General features: G+C 45.8%; 1 protein-coding gene across 9 annotated transcripts in view; it reads left to right on the top strand.

The window, feature by feature from the left end:
• Positions 1 to 13,008, top strand: part of tbc1d22a (TBC1 domain family, member 22a) — a 96,012-nt gene that overhangs the window by 9,205 nt on the left and 73,799 nt on the right. For all 9 annotated transcript variants that reach the window (XM_031865783.1, XM_031865778.1, XM_031865781.1 and 6 more), the window contains one exon: positions 10,901 to 10,971. In XM_031865783.1, coding sequence (XP_031721643.1) covers positions 10,901 to 10,971 — 71 coding nt within the window. The remainder of the gene's footprint in view (positions 1 to 10,900; positions 10,972 to 13,008) is intronic.

Genomic DNA, 13,008 nt, shown 5'->3' with positions numbered 1-13,008 from the left:
GGGGGGGGGGTTAGGGGCAGATACGATAAGATAAGATGAAACTTTAATGATCCCCGTGGGGAAATTGGGTCATTGCAGCAGCAAAGGATGAGATATAGATGAGAATACAAAAATAACATAAAAGAATCGCCACCATCTGATGGAAGCGTACTGCACCGTAAAAATATTTCTGGGAGAAAAATAAATAATATTGTTTGCGCATGATTATATATGTCTGATTAGAAATACTGACGTCACTGCTTCCACATTTCATGTACACAGTAGTACATTTTTTTTTGCAGTTTTTAGTTAAGAGGAAGGTGACAAGACGGATGAAGCTCCTTGTCCTCGAAGCAGAGGTCATCGCCCGTGACACGCATAACACTCGACATCCAAATTCCCTCACGTGCCATTGGATGCCGTCAGCGGGGACGACGCCCCCTTATGTAAAGGAGAAACTCGACCGACCGTCCTTCAGCTCGGAGGAAGATGGGGGCCGGGATGATCCATCGGTCAGCTTCCTCACTTGAGCGGTGTAATTAATTGCAGGGGCAGCCATGTTTTTGGGCCAAGCCCCCCGACATGTCAGCACCGCCGTTCTCTGGAGTCCACAGGTGTGTGTGTGTGTGTGTGTGTATGTGTGTGTGTGTGTGCGAGCCCGTGTTGGTCAGCGTGTGATTGGTAGACCTAGTGCATAACTTTGCATTCTAGCTCCCTCCACTTTGTTTTGCAGGCTTGCTAGTGTTGTCATGTAGGCAGAGTGCAATAGGCCGCGTTAAGTTCCACTCTTCATGCTCGTGTGATATGAAACTTTGGGACTGTTTGTCAGAAGTAAACTGGATTTAATTGAGGGGGATAGATGGTGGGAAAAGGCAACAGTACGCACGCTTGCACCTGTTTTTCGCACCTTTTTTTTTTCTTTTTTGGTCTGCCTAACTCGCCGTCGTGATCTTCCTTTGTACTCGCGTCTATAACATCCTCGTCAGTCTCTCCCTCCCCCTCCCCCTCTCCCTCTCCACTGAGCCTTGCGACAGGTTGTGATAGCGGCCTGTTTAGCATGTAAGGTCATGCAGAAGGTGACGACCTATGAGTCGGGTGATTGATGTGAGGCTGATTCCAGCTAATTATTCCTGATGCCCCGAGGCGAGCCTGTCTGTCGAGTGAACCTGATCACAGCACCCGCTGAACGCTCGGCGAGGAGGGAGTTATTGTAGCTGGGATAAAAAGTCCACTCGCCAGTTTCACTTCTTGTTAATGCGACTCTTAACCACGGCTGCAGTATTCGCAGACGGGTGCAAGGTGCCAACTGCCGGTGGGAGAAACAGACAGCCGGTTACTTGACTCTCCAGCTTGCTTAACTCGAGCCAATCCAGGACCACTCTTTTGACGAACAAACAGAATCTGTTTTTGTGGTCATGTGACTGCTGCCGTCTCTAAATGTGTGGTCTAGGAATAGGCGAAAAGGACTTTTTGAACTGCTGGTTCCACAGTTCCATGATTTTAATATTCAGCTGTTCAGTTTCCAGCTTCTAAACTAAAGGCATTGTTTTTCTGTGGGCTTTACGTCACAAAGCCAGGTTTTACAGACTTCCTGCATATCTTTTTCCTATTTTTAAATTGATTATAAGACCAAGAGTCGGCATGTGACATCGAGCAGTTATTGCTGGATGGCAGAAATACCGCTGTTGCTATGGCAATGGTCCTTTCCCCTTCTTCTCCGTCCCGGCAATTTATCCTTACTCTATCTTTTACAAGCCTTTTTCATTAGTTGCTTTCCTTGTTTGTCTCTCTTTCTTCCTCTTCTTCTCTCTTAAAGAAAAAAACAGAGACTCTCTGTTTTGCTCTCTGTGGTCTTTATACGAGTCTACCTCACACATGTCCACAAACGTGTGTCCGATATATGGTGTCGATCCGTGCGCCATCGATACTATAAATAACACAGACACGAAGAACCGGCTTCACCACCAATAAGAACCCAGAAAACACTTCCTCCCATGGCCTTGCCGTGCGTCAGTGTGTCCCTGCCCTCTGTTTGGGGGGGGTGCTGCAGCTCTTCGTTCTACCTCCGCCACCGTCTACGGCACGCTTCTCCCCAACCGCCATCGCCCTCACTGCAGCAACTACGGTGAGGAGGCCCCGCTTCTTTCACACTCTGTAGCGCTACAGCCCCGCAATCCTGTTACACAGCAGCCACCGTATGACAGGCTTACCGTCAGCGCGCCTGCAAAGTTAAAAGCCGACCATCAAAGTGGGAGGTGGTGATGTAATTCAATTTAACTCGGCCCTAATGCCTCATTTTGAAAGCCCAGTCCATGTGTGATAATTATAGATGTGTGTGTGTGTGGGGGGGGGGGGGGTCACTGGCGTGGAAAGTGGAGATAATGAAGCATTGGACCGTCTCCCATCGTTAAAATCTCTGGGAAAATGTGGCAAGTTTACAGAAAAACGGATTCCACGAACATTCTCAGGAGCTTCCTCTTTCATTCGGGACCTCAACAGCACCGATTGGACGAAAGCTAGAGAGAGAAAACAAAACAATGCACCGCTGAATAAGTGTCCTCTCCTGGAAAGTGGATACTGTGAGAGAGGCTGACGTCACGGCATTCTGTTATTTCCCTTTTCTTCCCGCTTTAAAATTGCACCCCGCTGTGTGTTCCAGCGGTGTGTGCATGCATCTGGGCGTGGATGCTCATGCGCGTGTGGGCTGATTCCTCGCATGTCCCCGGGCAAAACACTTGACTTAATAAGGTTGGTCCAACCTCCAACTGTCTCCCCGTGTCAGCAGCCTCGCAGCTTGTCTGGCTTAGTTTACTCCGTTGTTACACGCTGGTCTTCCATGTGAATTTATTTTTTTCATCCTTTTCTCTTTTAAGAGAAGCTTCACTGAACACAAGTCAGTCCTTACAGACTGCACCTGTTCTCTTGCAGGGCAACTGGGAAGTGCTGCTTTCTGTCTAGGGGAAGTGATGTTGTGTCCACTGTTATATATATTTAGGGATTTCGGGAAAAGAATGTGACTACTAAAGCAAGAAAACGGCCAAGCGTGGCCAGCTGGTTGACGTAGTTATGCCGTTAAATAGCACTGGAAACTGGCTAACTTCACAGAGTGAAACAAAAACTTATGAATAAACATATATCGACGACTCAAGGCGTCATTGGAGCGCTTTAAAAAAAAATGGATTTGTATCGATCAAGCCTGTCACACAGAGACAGGCTGCCATCGGCCTCCATTGAAAACGACTTGCAGAATGTTGCCGTGTCGCTCGTGGTGTGAACGCAGCAACAGCCGAACAAAAAGTCAAAACCAACAAATCGGTGGAATCTCCATTTTTAAATGTAATTTTTGTAAAAGTTTTGTAAAATATTCCAAGTGATGTTTTTCCAAGCGGCTTGTTTTGTTCGGCCAACCGCCCAAAAATGCAACGATAGTCAATTTACAAAAGAAAATCTGAAAACATTTGCCAATGTGGAACCAGTGCATTGCAGTTCAAAACATTATTTAAATCAGAAGTTGGTTATTAAATGTTTCCAGAATTGTTTTGATTGACTAATTGAAGAGGCTATTTAAGTGTCGAGGATAACATGAGCAGCGCTTGGAAAGGACGTGTCGTCCTATTAGCATTACTACTTTTACTGAATTCCACCATCCTTTGAATCTCCACTCGTTTGATACGCATATGAATGAGGTCATTTTTAGAATAGCGGAAATGTGGAAATTTATTCCTTACAATATAACCATTACCTGTAAAAGTGACATAACTGAAATTCAAAATGTCTCCATAATCCCCTCATAAAACTGTGTAAAAAACAAAATGTGACCAGGTCAGGTATTTTGCAACCTGTGTCATCTAAATCGTTTATCGGCGAGGCACACCCCAGGAAATTGACTATGCACGTCTGTGTTATAGCACACAAACGAACACACACACACACACACACACACACACACACACATTGTCACACCTGTACACTCATCTATGCTCGGTGTCCTCTCCCGGCCATCTGGGCCATCCATCAGGCCTCCTGAGCAGGTATAATCCAGAGGGGAGTATCTTTTTACAAGAGCGCCATTAGTTTATGAGCCGTCTGCTCCCTGGCGCCATCACTTTGTCCTCTAGATGAGTTAGACCGTTCAGGGCTCTCTCACTGCATTCAAGGTTTATAGGAGGGGAGCTTAACTTTTTAATGAACTGCATGAGAAAGGTGTCCGTCCTGATTGTATTGTTTTTTTTTTTTTGACCTTACTGGCAAAATAGCTTCAGATGACACTGGAACAACGTCTGCAACGGCGGCATTTAACCTACGTTTTCTTCTGCCATTGCAATGTTATCCAAGGCTTTGATGGGCATCACACAGGTGGCACACATCGTAATTATTTATTGCTGCACTTTAAAGCAGGAGACAAACATGACCTGATTCTCGTGCTGCTTCAGGACGCAGTGGAAAAAGTGTTTGGATTTGCTGAGGTAGCTCACCGCTATACAGAGTACAAACCCCTTAGTTTTTTTTGGCAGATGTGTGCGCGCGCTGTTTTGCCGAGAACCTTGTGGTGTTTTGGCCCAGTGGTCGCGCTCCGTCTGAACGATGCCTGAATAGTGCATGGCTCCGGCCCGCCAACCGGCTTCCCTCCTGCTCCCGTCAGCTCCCCGCTCAGCCAGCACTGACTGACAGACGGCGCTTCTGTTCTTCTCACTGGCCCTCGTACACCACCGTGCACACGGGCAGGTAGACTGACTGACAGGTGAGGAAGACAGGCAGACATGGAGGAAGTGCAGGAGCACACACACACACACTCACAATCACACTTACACACACACATACTCCGTTTGATTTTTTTATTAGATTTTTTCGAACACAACCACCTGGTATTGCTCGGTAGCTTATAGTCAGAGCCCTCACTCGGCCAGTGAAGCTCAGTCCACTCAGGAAAGATTTTTTTTTTTTTTATCAATAAAAATACAATCTTTTAATTGTTTACCACATGAATTGTGTGTGTTTATGCAAATAACCACTATGGATGACAATAATAAAGTAAAAGGATAACATTTATAATTTTTCGATGGTTTACACAGACTTCAGAGTGGTTGAAAGGACTTTTCGGGACAGAGGTGAAACAAATATAGTCTGTAGCCTTGTATAGCAGCTGGAAAACCGTGAAGCAATGTGAACCGTGAGCTCTGTGCTGCGGCGAACCGCTAACCAGCACTCCTTCAACATTTTAGCCGTCATCTCCGCTGTTAAATTGTACATCTTTACCTCCTCGCCGTCCTGTTGTCGTCACAAACATGTCTGAACTGGCGGAGTCAGTCATTTACATTATAATGTAATCGATATAATCACTTCCCAGGTTCTGCATAGTCTGTATAACCACTTGCATTGTTGGATTTTGTTGTATGTTGCCTTGTGCTCATTACAACACTTATCGCTGGTTGCTACTCCAAGAACTACGTCTCTTCTCTTCATTTCAGCCACAACTCAATGGTAGTGTTTCTGCTGCAACATTACGTAGCTAAAATGGTGAAGAAATGGTCACGTGACCCACATGTGAGGGGTTCAAACCTCCATGTAGGCTCTGTTGAGGTGGCCTTTAGCGAGGCTGCTGTTTCAGAACCCTTTTGTTTATCTTGGACCAAACAAGTCAAAAAAAACCAAACACAAACATGGCATTTAGTTATATGTTGCCCTCTGAATGTTTCAAGAGTTCGTTGAGCATTCACTACCTCTGAGGGGCCACCACGTCGGAGCAGCTGTTGCGGTGGTTGTTCAACAGAAGGTATGTGGTGTCTTAATCGGCCCCCGTGGTTCCCAGCTTAACTCCAGCCAAGACAAAATGCACCCCTGTACGTTCATGCATAATGGAGTACAGCAGACGCAGAGGAAGGACTAGCAGCGGTCGCCCCTGAGTTGCACGCTGCTGACGTTACAGGTGTTTGTCATGCCTGTGAGGAACATGGCTTTCCTCCAGTGTGTGCCTGCCAGCATGATAAAACGCCCACAATACTGATGGCACTAGTTCCAAAAGCATGTGTATAATAATGTGATATTTTATTGGTCCCACAAGGGGAATTCTGTTCTCCGCCTGCCCCCGCTTGCACTTTTAAACGTACATTTTGAAGTGACAGCCTGCGGGGTGAATTGACTGTAAATTGCTTTAATGAGTTGCCTCCGCCTTGTTCCTGTAGAGACCTGTTAAAGAATTGTCTTTACAGCTTCAATTAGTGTTTTTTATCTTTTTCAAGTCGTGCAGATTACTATGTTTAAAGAGGAGTTGACAGATTCGTCAGCTAGAAATGGCTTGTTTGCATTATTAACTCGGCTCACCGAAACTGACGGGGACAGCTAGTCGCCCGCGGGACAGTTGGGGAAACTTTTTTGCCACATTGTGACAAGTGCCCGCTGAGCAAAAAAAAAACAACAACAAACAGATTCATTTTCCAAAATGTCACGAAATGCCGTTTAATTTATTCCAGCGGAGCTCATTCATAATGCACCGGAGATGCCCCAGAGAGTCAGACGTGCTCTCTGCGAGACGAGCCGGCCTCGCGCTAATGAAAACGACATCTGCAATTTAGCCCGTACGTCAACTGCGCTCACGCTGGCCTCTCTGTCACCGGCCCACTCCGGGGAATGGAGATTAGCGGGTATAGACACCATTCTTTATGAGAGTGTATTTTGCATTAGAACAAAGCATCGCCACAGAGTCCATTCACAGATGGATTATGGATTACATATTGTCTTAGGCAGTGCTTCCTTTTCAAAGCAGGCTTTTAGCCCAGGACTAATTTCAAATGTGAAACCATCTTTGCGAGTAGAACCGTTGTCCTTCCATGTGCTGTAGCAGCACAGTGCATCAGTACTACCTGGGTCTACAGGGCGTCTGGGCTCTCATTGGGGTAACTGTGATCGGGAGTCTGCAGTGGTCCATCTCTCTGCTGGAGAGTGTTTGGAAGACTGCGAATTTTTCGTGAGTAGGGAGCTGTGTTTGCACTTTTCTGTGTATGATGTACGGGTCTAACGGGTCTTGTTCCGCTGGTCCACATGGTGCCGAGTAAATATTTGCCCCTTGCCCTTTCGGCACTCTTCTACGCACATGCACCCACACACAGAGAACAGGCTCCTTCAGTGCACACATTTGTTCTTCCACAAGCCTTTCCTGCAAATACAAAGTGTTTGCCCAAAGGGTAACAGGGGGCTTTCTGGAGATCACTGCGGCGTCGGGATGTAAAGACTATTAGCCAAATTGCGCCTCACGTCCTCCACCCCTCCTCTCTGTACACCCCCCTTCCCCCGTGGGGAGATTAATGACGTGGGGGGGAAATATAACATAGTTTAATTAAGCCCGAGCCCACAAGATTCATGGACTCATTTCTTCGTCCGACAGTGCAAATGAAGGGTCAAAAGGTGCGAGGCAAGAGGAGAGACACCCTCGACGAGCTGTTCGTAATGAATGTAGAGGCGCACACAGGGCAACCGTTTCACCCTTAAACTCTTGCACTTTGTCGTTTGCGCCTTCAACGTCACTTCACTGCGGCTGTCCAGCTCTACGAGGTTGACGTCGTTGCAAGTGTTGCAACGACGAAGTGACATAGGAACGCACACACACACACACACAGGGGTACTGGCCGAAAGAGATTGGAAGGGGTGAAAATGAATCGGAGCTGTGAAAGTTGATGGGAATTTGCAAAACCTGTGCACATGGTCTTTGACGTGCAATCGTGGCGGTCAATTTGCCACAGGTCTGGAATTAGTCTTTCATACGCCTGCGAAGAAAAGGATGTACTCTAATGAACCGCGCTGGGACGGGACCACAGTGGCAATTAACTTAAGCCCGCACCGACGTCAATATCGTATTATGCCATGTCCGTTGCATTAGGTGTTGCTTGATGAAGAGTTTTCACCGATAAAACGGGAAAACCGGCGGAAATGATTCGTTAAAAGAGCACCCCAATCAATTTATGTGATGGAATTTTTAGAAATGATCCAAATCGATGCAACAAAACCAATCGGTTAATTCCACGCATTCTTCTTCCTTGTCAAAAGTGGTTGCCTACATTACCCACAATCCAACTCCGAACTGTGGCTAATGTAGTCGCGAGCCTCCACAGCAGAGATGGGCAGCGGGCCACAGAGGTCTAGTGAGCTCACCACTTTCAAAATCCATGGCAGCAGATTGTTTAGCGGTAGCATAGCGTTTCCCTGTTTCCAAACAGGGGGACAGGAAATGCATCGTCATTTTTTTAGGAGCACAGAGGCTACACGCATGCATCTTTGACTTTCCTCTGAACGAAGGACTCGGTCCTCCACATAAGAACAGTCCTTAATTCACAGAGTTGGGTGACATAGCTTCTTTGACATCCAGCGGTTGAAGGATCCCTCCTTCGACCGTTGATTCCAGTGACGTCACTCGAGGCAGCTTTGATCAGCTTTCACACGGCTCCCTCTGGAGCCACAAAGGCTTTATAACAACCTTTTTCCGCATATGCAGTGATACTCCCCAAGGCCTGTGAGCATACTTTGATGTGTAGAATTGATGGACTTCACCGTTTAAGCGTCTCGTAGTGCCAATCTCAGGAAAAGGGGCAAATTGAATTTATAGGCACAGTCCTATCTCTGCCTGAAAGCTACAGATTCAGTGAGAGGCAAACGCTTTTAATAGAAGACAGCTTTTTTCCTGTGTCTGGACTCTGTCTGTGAATGAAATGATGTCTGCACTCAACATAGCCTGGTAGCAATACACACACACACACACGTTCACACATTGCCTTCTCTAGTCCTGAGGTAAGAGACACAGAGATAATCTGTAGAAAACCTGCAGCAACTTTTCTGGTTGGTCTCATATCTGAGAGAGATTTCTTCTTCTATTCATCCGTGCCTTTAAATGCGACTTGCTGCTGCTGCACAGGTAACCTTGGGGTGTTTGAAAGCCTCTCCATTCTGCGGGGGCCCCGACTCGCTCCAAACCAACAGAGCCGTGCTTTGCACTGCATCACCGTATTGAATTCCTATATAATTAAAGTCACCGGGGACGAGGTAAGGGAGAAATCTTAAGTGGGAGATGCACAGGAACTATAGTGAATAAATAGCTTTTCCCATCAGCTGAACAAGCTCTAATGCGTTTCACTCAATTTAGCCGATGGACTTAGCCCATTGCTGTTTAGCTGATTGTTATTTCCTATTCCGCTATCTGTCTCTGGCCCTCCATTGCGTTTGCCTTGAAGAACAGGCAAGGCGGAGTCATTTGGCAGCGCTAATCAATACCGTTCACTCCGTGCGAAGGGCTTATCAATTCCCAGCCTGTGCCTTGAATACGAGTCGAGGAAGAATATGGCTTATTTACTAGGTACAGTTGTTTTAATTTTATTTCTTCCAACTCAGAAATGTATATTAAGGCAGTGCCACCCCCCCCCCCCCTAACCCCTGTCCTCTCTTGGAATGCAGGTAAATCAGAGGCAGTGCAATTACAAGTGAAGAGATTTCCCATTGTGTTTTTATGTTTGCCTCAGCTTGGCCGTGGCAACTCGTCTTGTTGAATGCTAATGGAGGAGGGGGGGGGGGGGGGGGGGTGTAGACCCGCAGGGCCCGGGGATAGGGAGACCTATCTGTGAATATTGGATGAGTTAATGTTCTCATCCAGGATTCTTGGTAATTAAGAACTGCTGCTGAAAAAGAACGTAAGCAAACGGATACTGTGTGTGTTGAATACCCTGAAGCTGCCTGGTCCTGGTGGACTAGGTCGCTCAGTGATCTCACTTCCCTCTAGGATCAGTATATTCAGGGGAAAATATGTCGCGGAGACGCAGAGTGGGTCAGAATATCATGAACACACAGCTCATTTTCGTGCAAGGAAGTGAAATCCTACACCTTTTATTCTAGTCTTCTTATTATGTTTGACTCACTGGAAGTAGGTTGAAATGGAAGAGACGGGTTATTAAATGCCACAAGACAAAAGCAACATCTCCTGTCGGATCACTGTTGATCCAGACACCCAACCCATCCTGTCTTACTGACAGTGTGTGTGTGTGTGTGTGTGTGTGTGTGTTACAGAGAGACGGCTGTGTGTCGGATGTCTGTGTAGCACCCTGACATTAAGCCGTATTTTCCTGGGTCTTCATGGACCCAAAGGGAACTGCTCTTTGCCAATTTAAAAGTTCAATTTCCACCTCTCCAGATTTATTTTACATTATAGCCCAGCCGGATCTCCCACCCGGGGGGGGTGGAGTGGAGGATCTAGTTAATAATCCTCTTCTAACCCATCGGAGCATCTCAGTGCAGTGAAAGAGGGATGGGACTGGGAGCCTTGGCGGCGAGGACATGGCTGGTTTGTTGATTGATTGAAGGGTTTCCAAGAATGACTTACTAACCCAATAATGCTTTGAATTTCTGTGTCATGGTAGATGTATTGCTTTTATCACAGGAATGCTGCATTCACATGTAGTCAGGCAGACAGACCAACATGCAAACCACATGTAGATATGGTGCTACTTTGATTTAATAAAACATATTAAATACAATGATTTTGTGTCTATTTCATGTAGTTATTCTAGTGATAGACGTCTCTAGTTTTGTGGTCTGTGGTCGGAGAAATTCAAAACGAGGGAAGGGGAATAGAGCTTGACTCACACCAGTATCGATATTTGAGATTCATATTTGAAATTCTCTGCACAGCTGTGTTAATGCTGCGGCGGCAAAGAGAGAGGAATCAAAAATCTCAAAGGAAAATGAGCATTTTACGCAAAGGGAAGCTGTAAGTTAGAGTGAGTCAGTTAAAAGATGAATTAGTTTTACAGTGTGCTGCAACATGTACAGAAGAGGAGGACTTTATGTGGTAAAATGATGATGACTTCCCTGTACCACATTTCTATATATGTGTCCGTGGTGAATGTAAAATCAACCCTCTGGTACTTCTGTTCTTGTTTCACAGAGGAGCTACGGAAACTCAGCTGGTCTGGAATCCCGCGACAGGTCCGACCGATAACGTGGAAGCTCCTTTCAGTAAGTCTTACGTACGGCATGCTCACTCGCACACGTGCCGTGCATGTGCAATGTACATTGAACACCAAATTTCTGTAAAACATGGAAAACACATGCATACAAACACGCTTTAAGGCAAAGAAAAAACCTATGTGATCTCATTCATAAACACACAAGTAAATACCCAGATTCATCAAATGCACACACACACACGTACACACACACACACACAGCATTACAGAGGATCTGAGGCACGCACGCACAAAAAGTTGCCATCATGTCCTCTCTCCCGACTCCCTCCTTTTTTTGATTTATGAAGACTGGTAACAGTCCTGCTTTTTTTTTTTTCTTTCAAACTTCAATAGGGAAAATTAATTGCGAGGCACAAATAATTTATTCATGAGACGCGCGGCGTGTTTACTCATTAAGCCATTGTTGTGGCGTACAGCTCCTAGTCTGCAGAGAGAAGACTGGCTTTTTGAACGCCATGACTCTCCCATTAATTACCGCACAATAGCTAATGTGCCGCAGAAAAGAAGTCATTAAAGATGTGTGTTTGCACGCGTGCACGCGCCTGTTTGTTTTTTTTTTGTTTCCCGGTGGTGGGAGGTTACCGACTGGGTGCTTCAACCATTAACGGCCGCTTTGTTAGCTACTCGACTGAAGTGAGGGCTCATAACGCCATGTGAAGTTAAATCTGGGGACGGGAGGGTGTGTGTGTGTGTGAGTGGGTGATTAACTAATGCACACCCCATTAATGTGTTGTTGGAGTTTGTGTTCCATGTCATTCCATGTGTACAGTGTTTCCCACAGGATTGACGATGGAGGGTGGAGCTCGGACCCTCTAATTTTGCACCTTCTAAAGTTCGATGCATCAATCCGGTGCACTTCAACAGCCAAATATCAAGCGGCTAGATCTACAGGAACTTTGTGCTCTTGTAAACAAGTTTGCGTTCTAGCAGTTGTGGAATGTAAAGATGTACATTTAGGCCACTCAAGTTCTAGTTAGGATACTTTGCGTTATCCCCAGAGGGGGGATCTTAACTCAAAGTAGAAAGCAACAAATACACTACGATGTGTTATTAGTACATAGCCTAATTATTAAGTATACAGAGTAGTTAAACTTAGCTGTAACTTTACCAGCTCCAACATTGAAATAATGAAGACATTAATGCATAAATAATTATAATTCAATCATGAAATTGATATGATTCTGAAATGGGCCACTTGGGAGCTTTGAAGGGAGTGAGTCCAGCTGTCTCCCCCCCCATGCTGACAATCTCTATGCTAACCTTTGATAATCTAATCTCATGGCCCCCTGGCTCCAGCTCCATAGTTACCCTACACACACGAGAGCGGCAAAATGTCAAACAATTTCTTCAAAGTCATACTAAACCCAACATATTTAATATTATAATTATTATATATATTAAATATTCAGGTCAAGTAGAACTTTATTCGTCCACAGAGCGGCAATTGGTTGTGCAGCAGTGAAAACCGTAATAACACAGTATCAAACTCACTCTCCGTTAGCACCTGTCCGATTGGTTCTGCACATGTGCAACTCTCACTGATGAATTATACGATGATGTGATATCGTGGTGCACAGACTTGCATACTCTCCTCCGATCCAGCATTTTGGCTGTGTCTGAGGTTTTTACGATATTGGTATCAGTAATGGAAAAACTCGAAACAGCTGTTTGTTCTACAGACTTTTCTGCTGGGTACCTGCGATACTGCCACAGACCTCGATCACCTTTGTCGAGGCAGATACGGCGCTGCTAGCTTTTCTACGCAACACATTGGTGTTATGATCAAAGCTCAGCTCATTATTGATTATGATGCCCAAGCAATCTCAACGATACATCCTGACTGTTGACTGTAGCGTTGACAGTGTTGGAGTGATGTCGTCTGAAATCAATACACACGTCCTTGGATCTTTGTCACATTCAATGAAATATAATCTGTGACGGGAGAGTGGGACATTTGAGCTCAACTCAAGAGAACTCAGAGAAATGTGGTCCCCTTGAACACTTTGCAGGGGGGGGGGGGGGGGGG

This window comes from Anarrhichthys ocellatus, unplaced genomic scaffold (assembly GCF_004355925.1).
Source record: "Anarrhichthys ocellatus isolate YVR2014 unplaced genomic scaffold, GSC_Weel_1.0 scaffold33, whole genome shotgun sequence".
Taxonomy (NCBI): domain Eukaryota; kingdom Metazoa; phylum Chordata; class Actinopteri; order Perciformes; family Anarhichadidae; genus Anarrhichthys; species Anarrhichthys ocellatus.
Note: the sequence above shows the minus strand (reverse complement) of the source record. Positions and strands in the feature narration are given on the sequence as shown.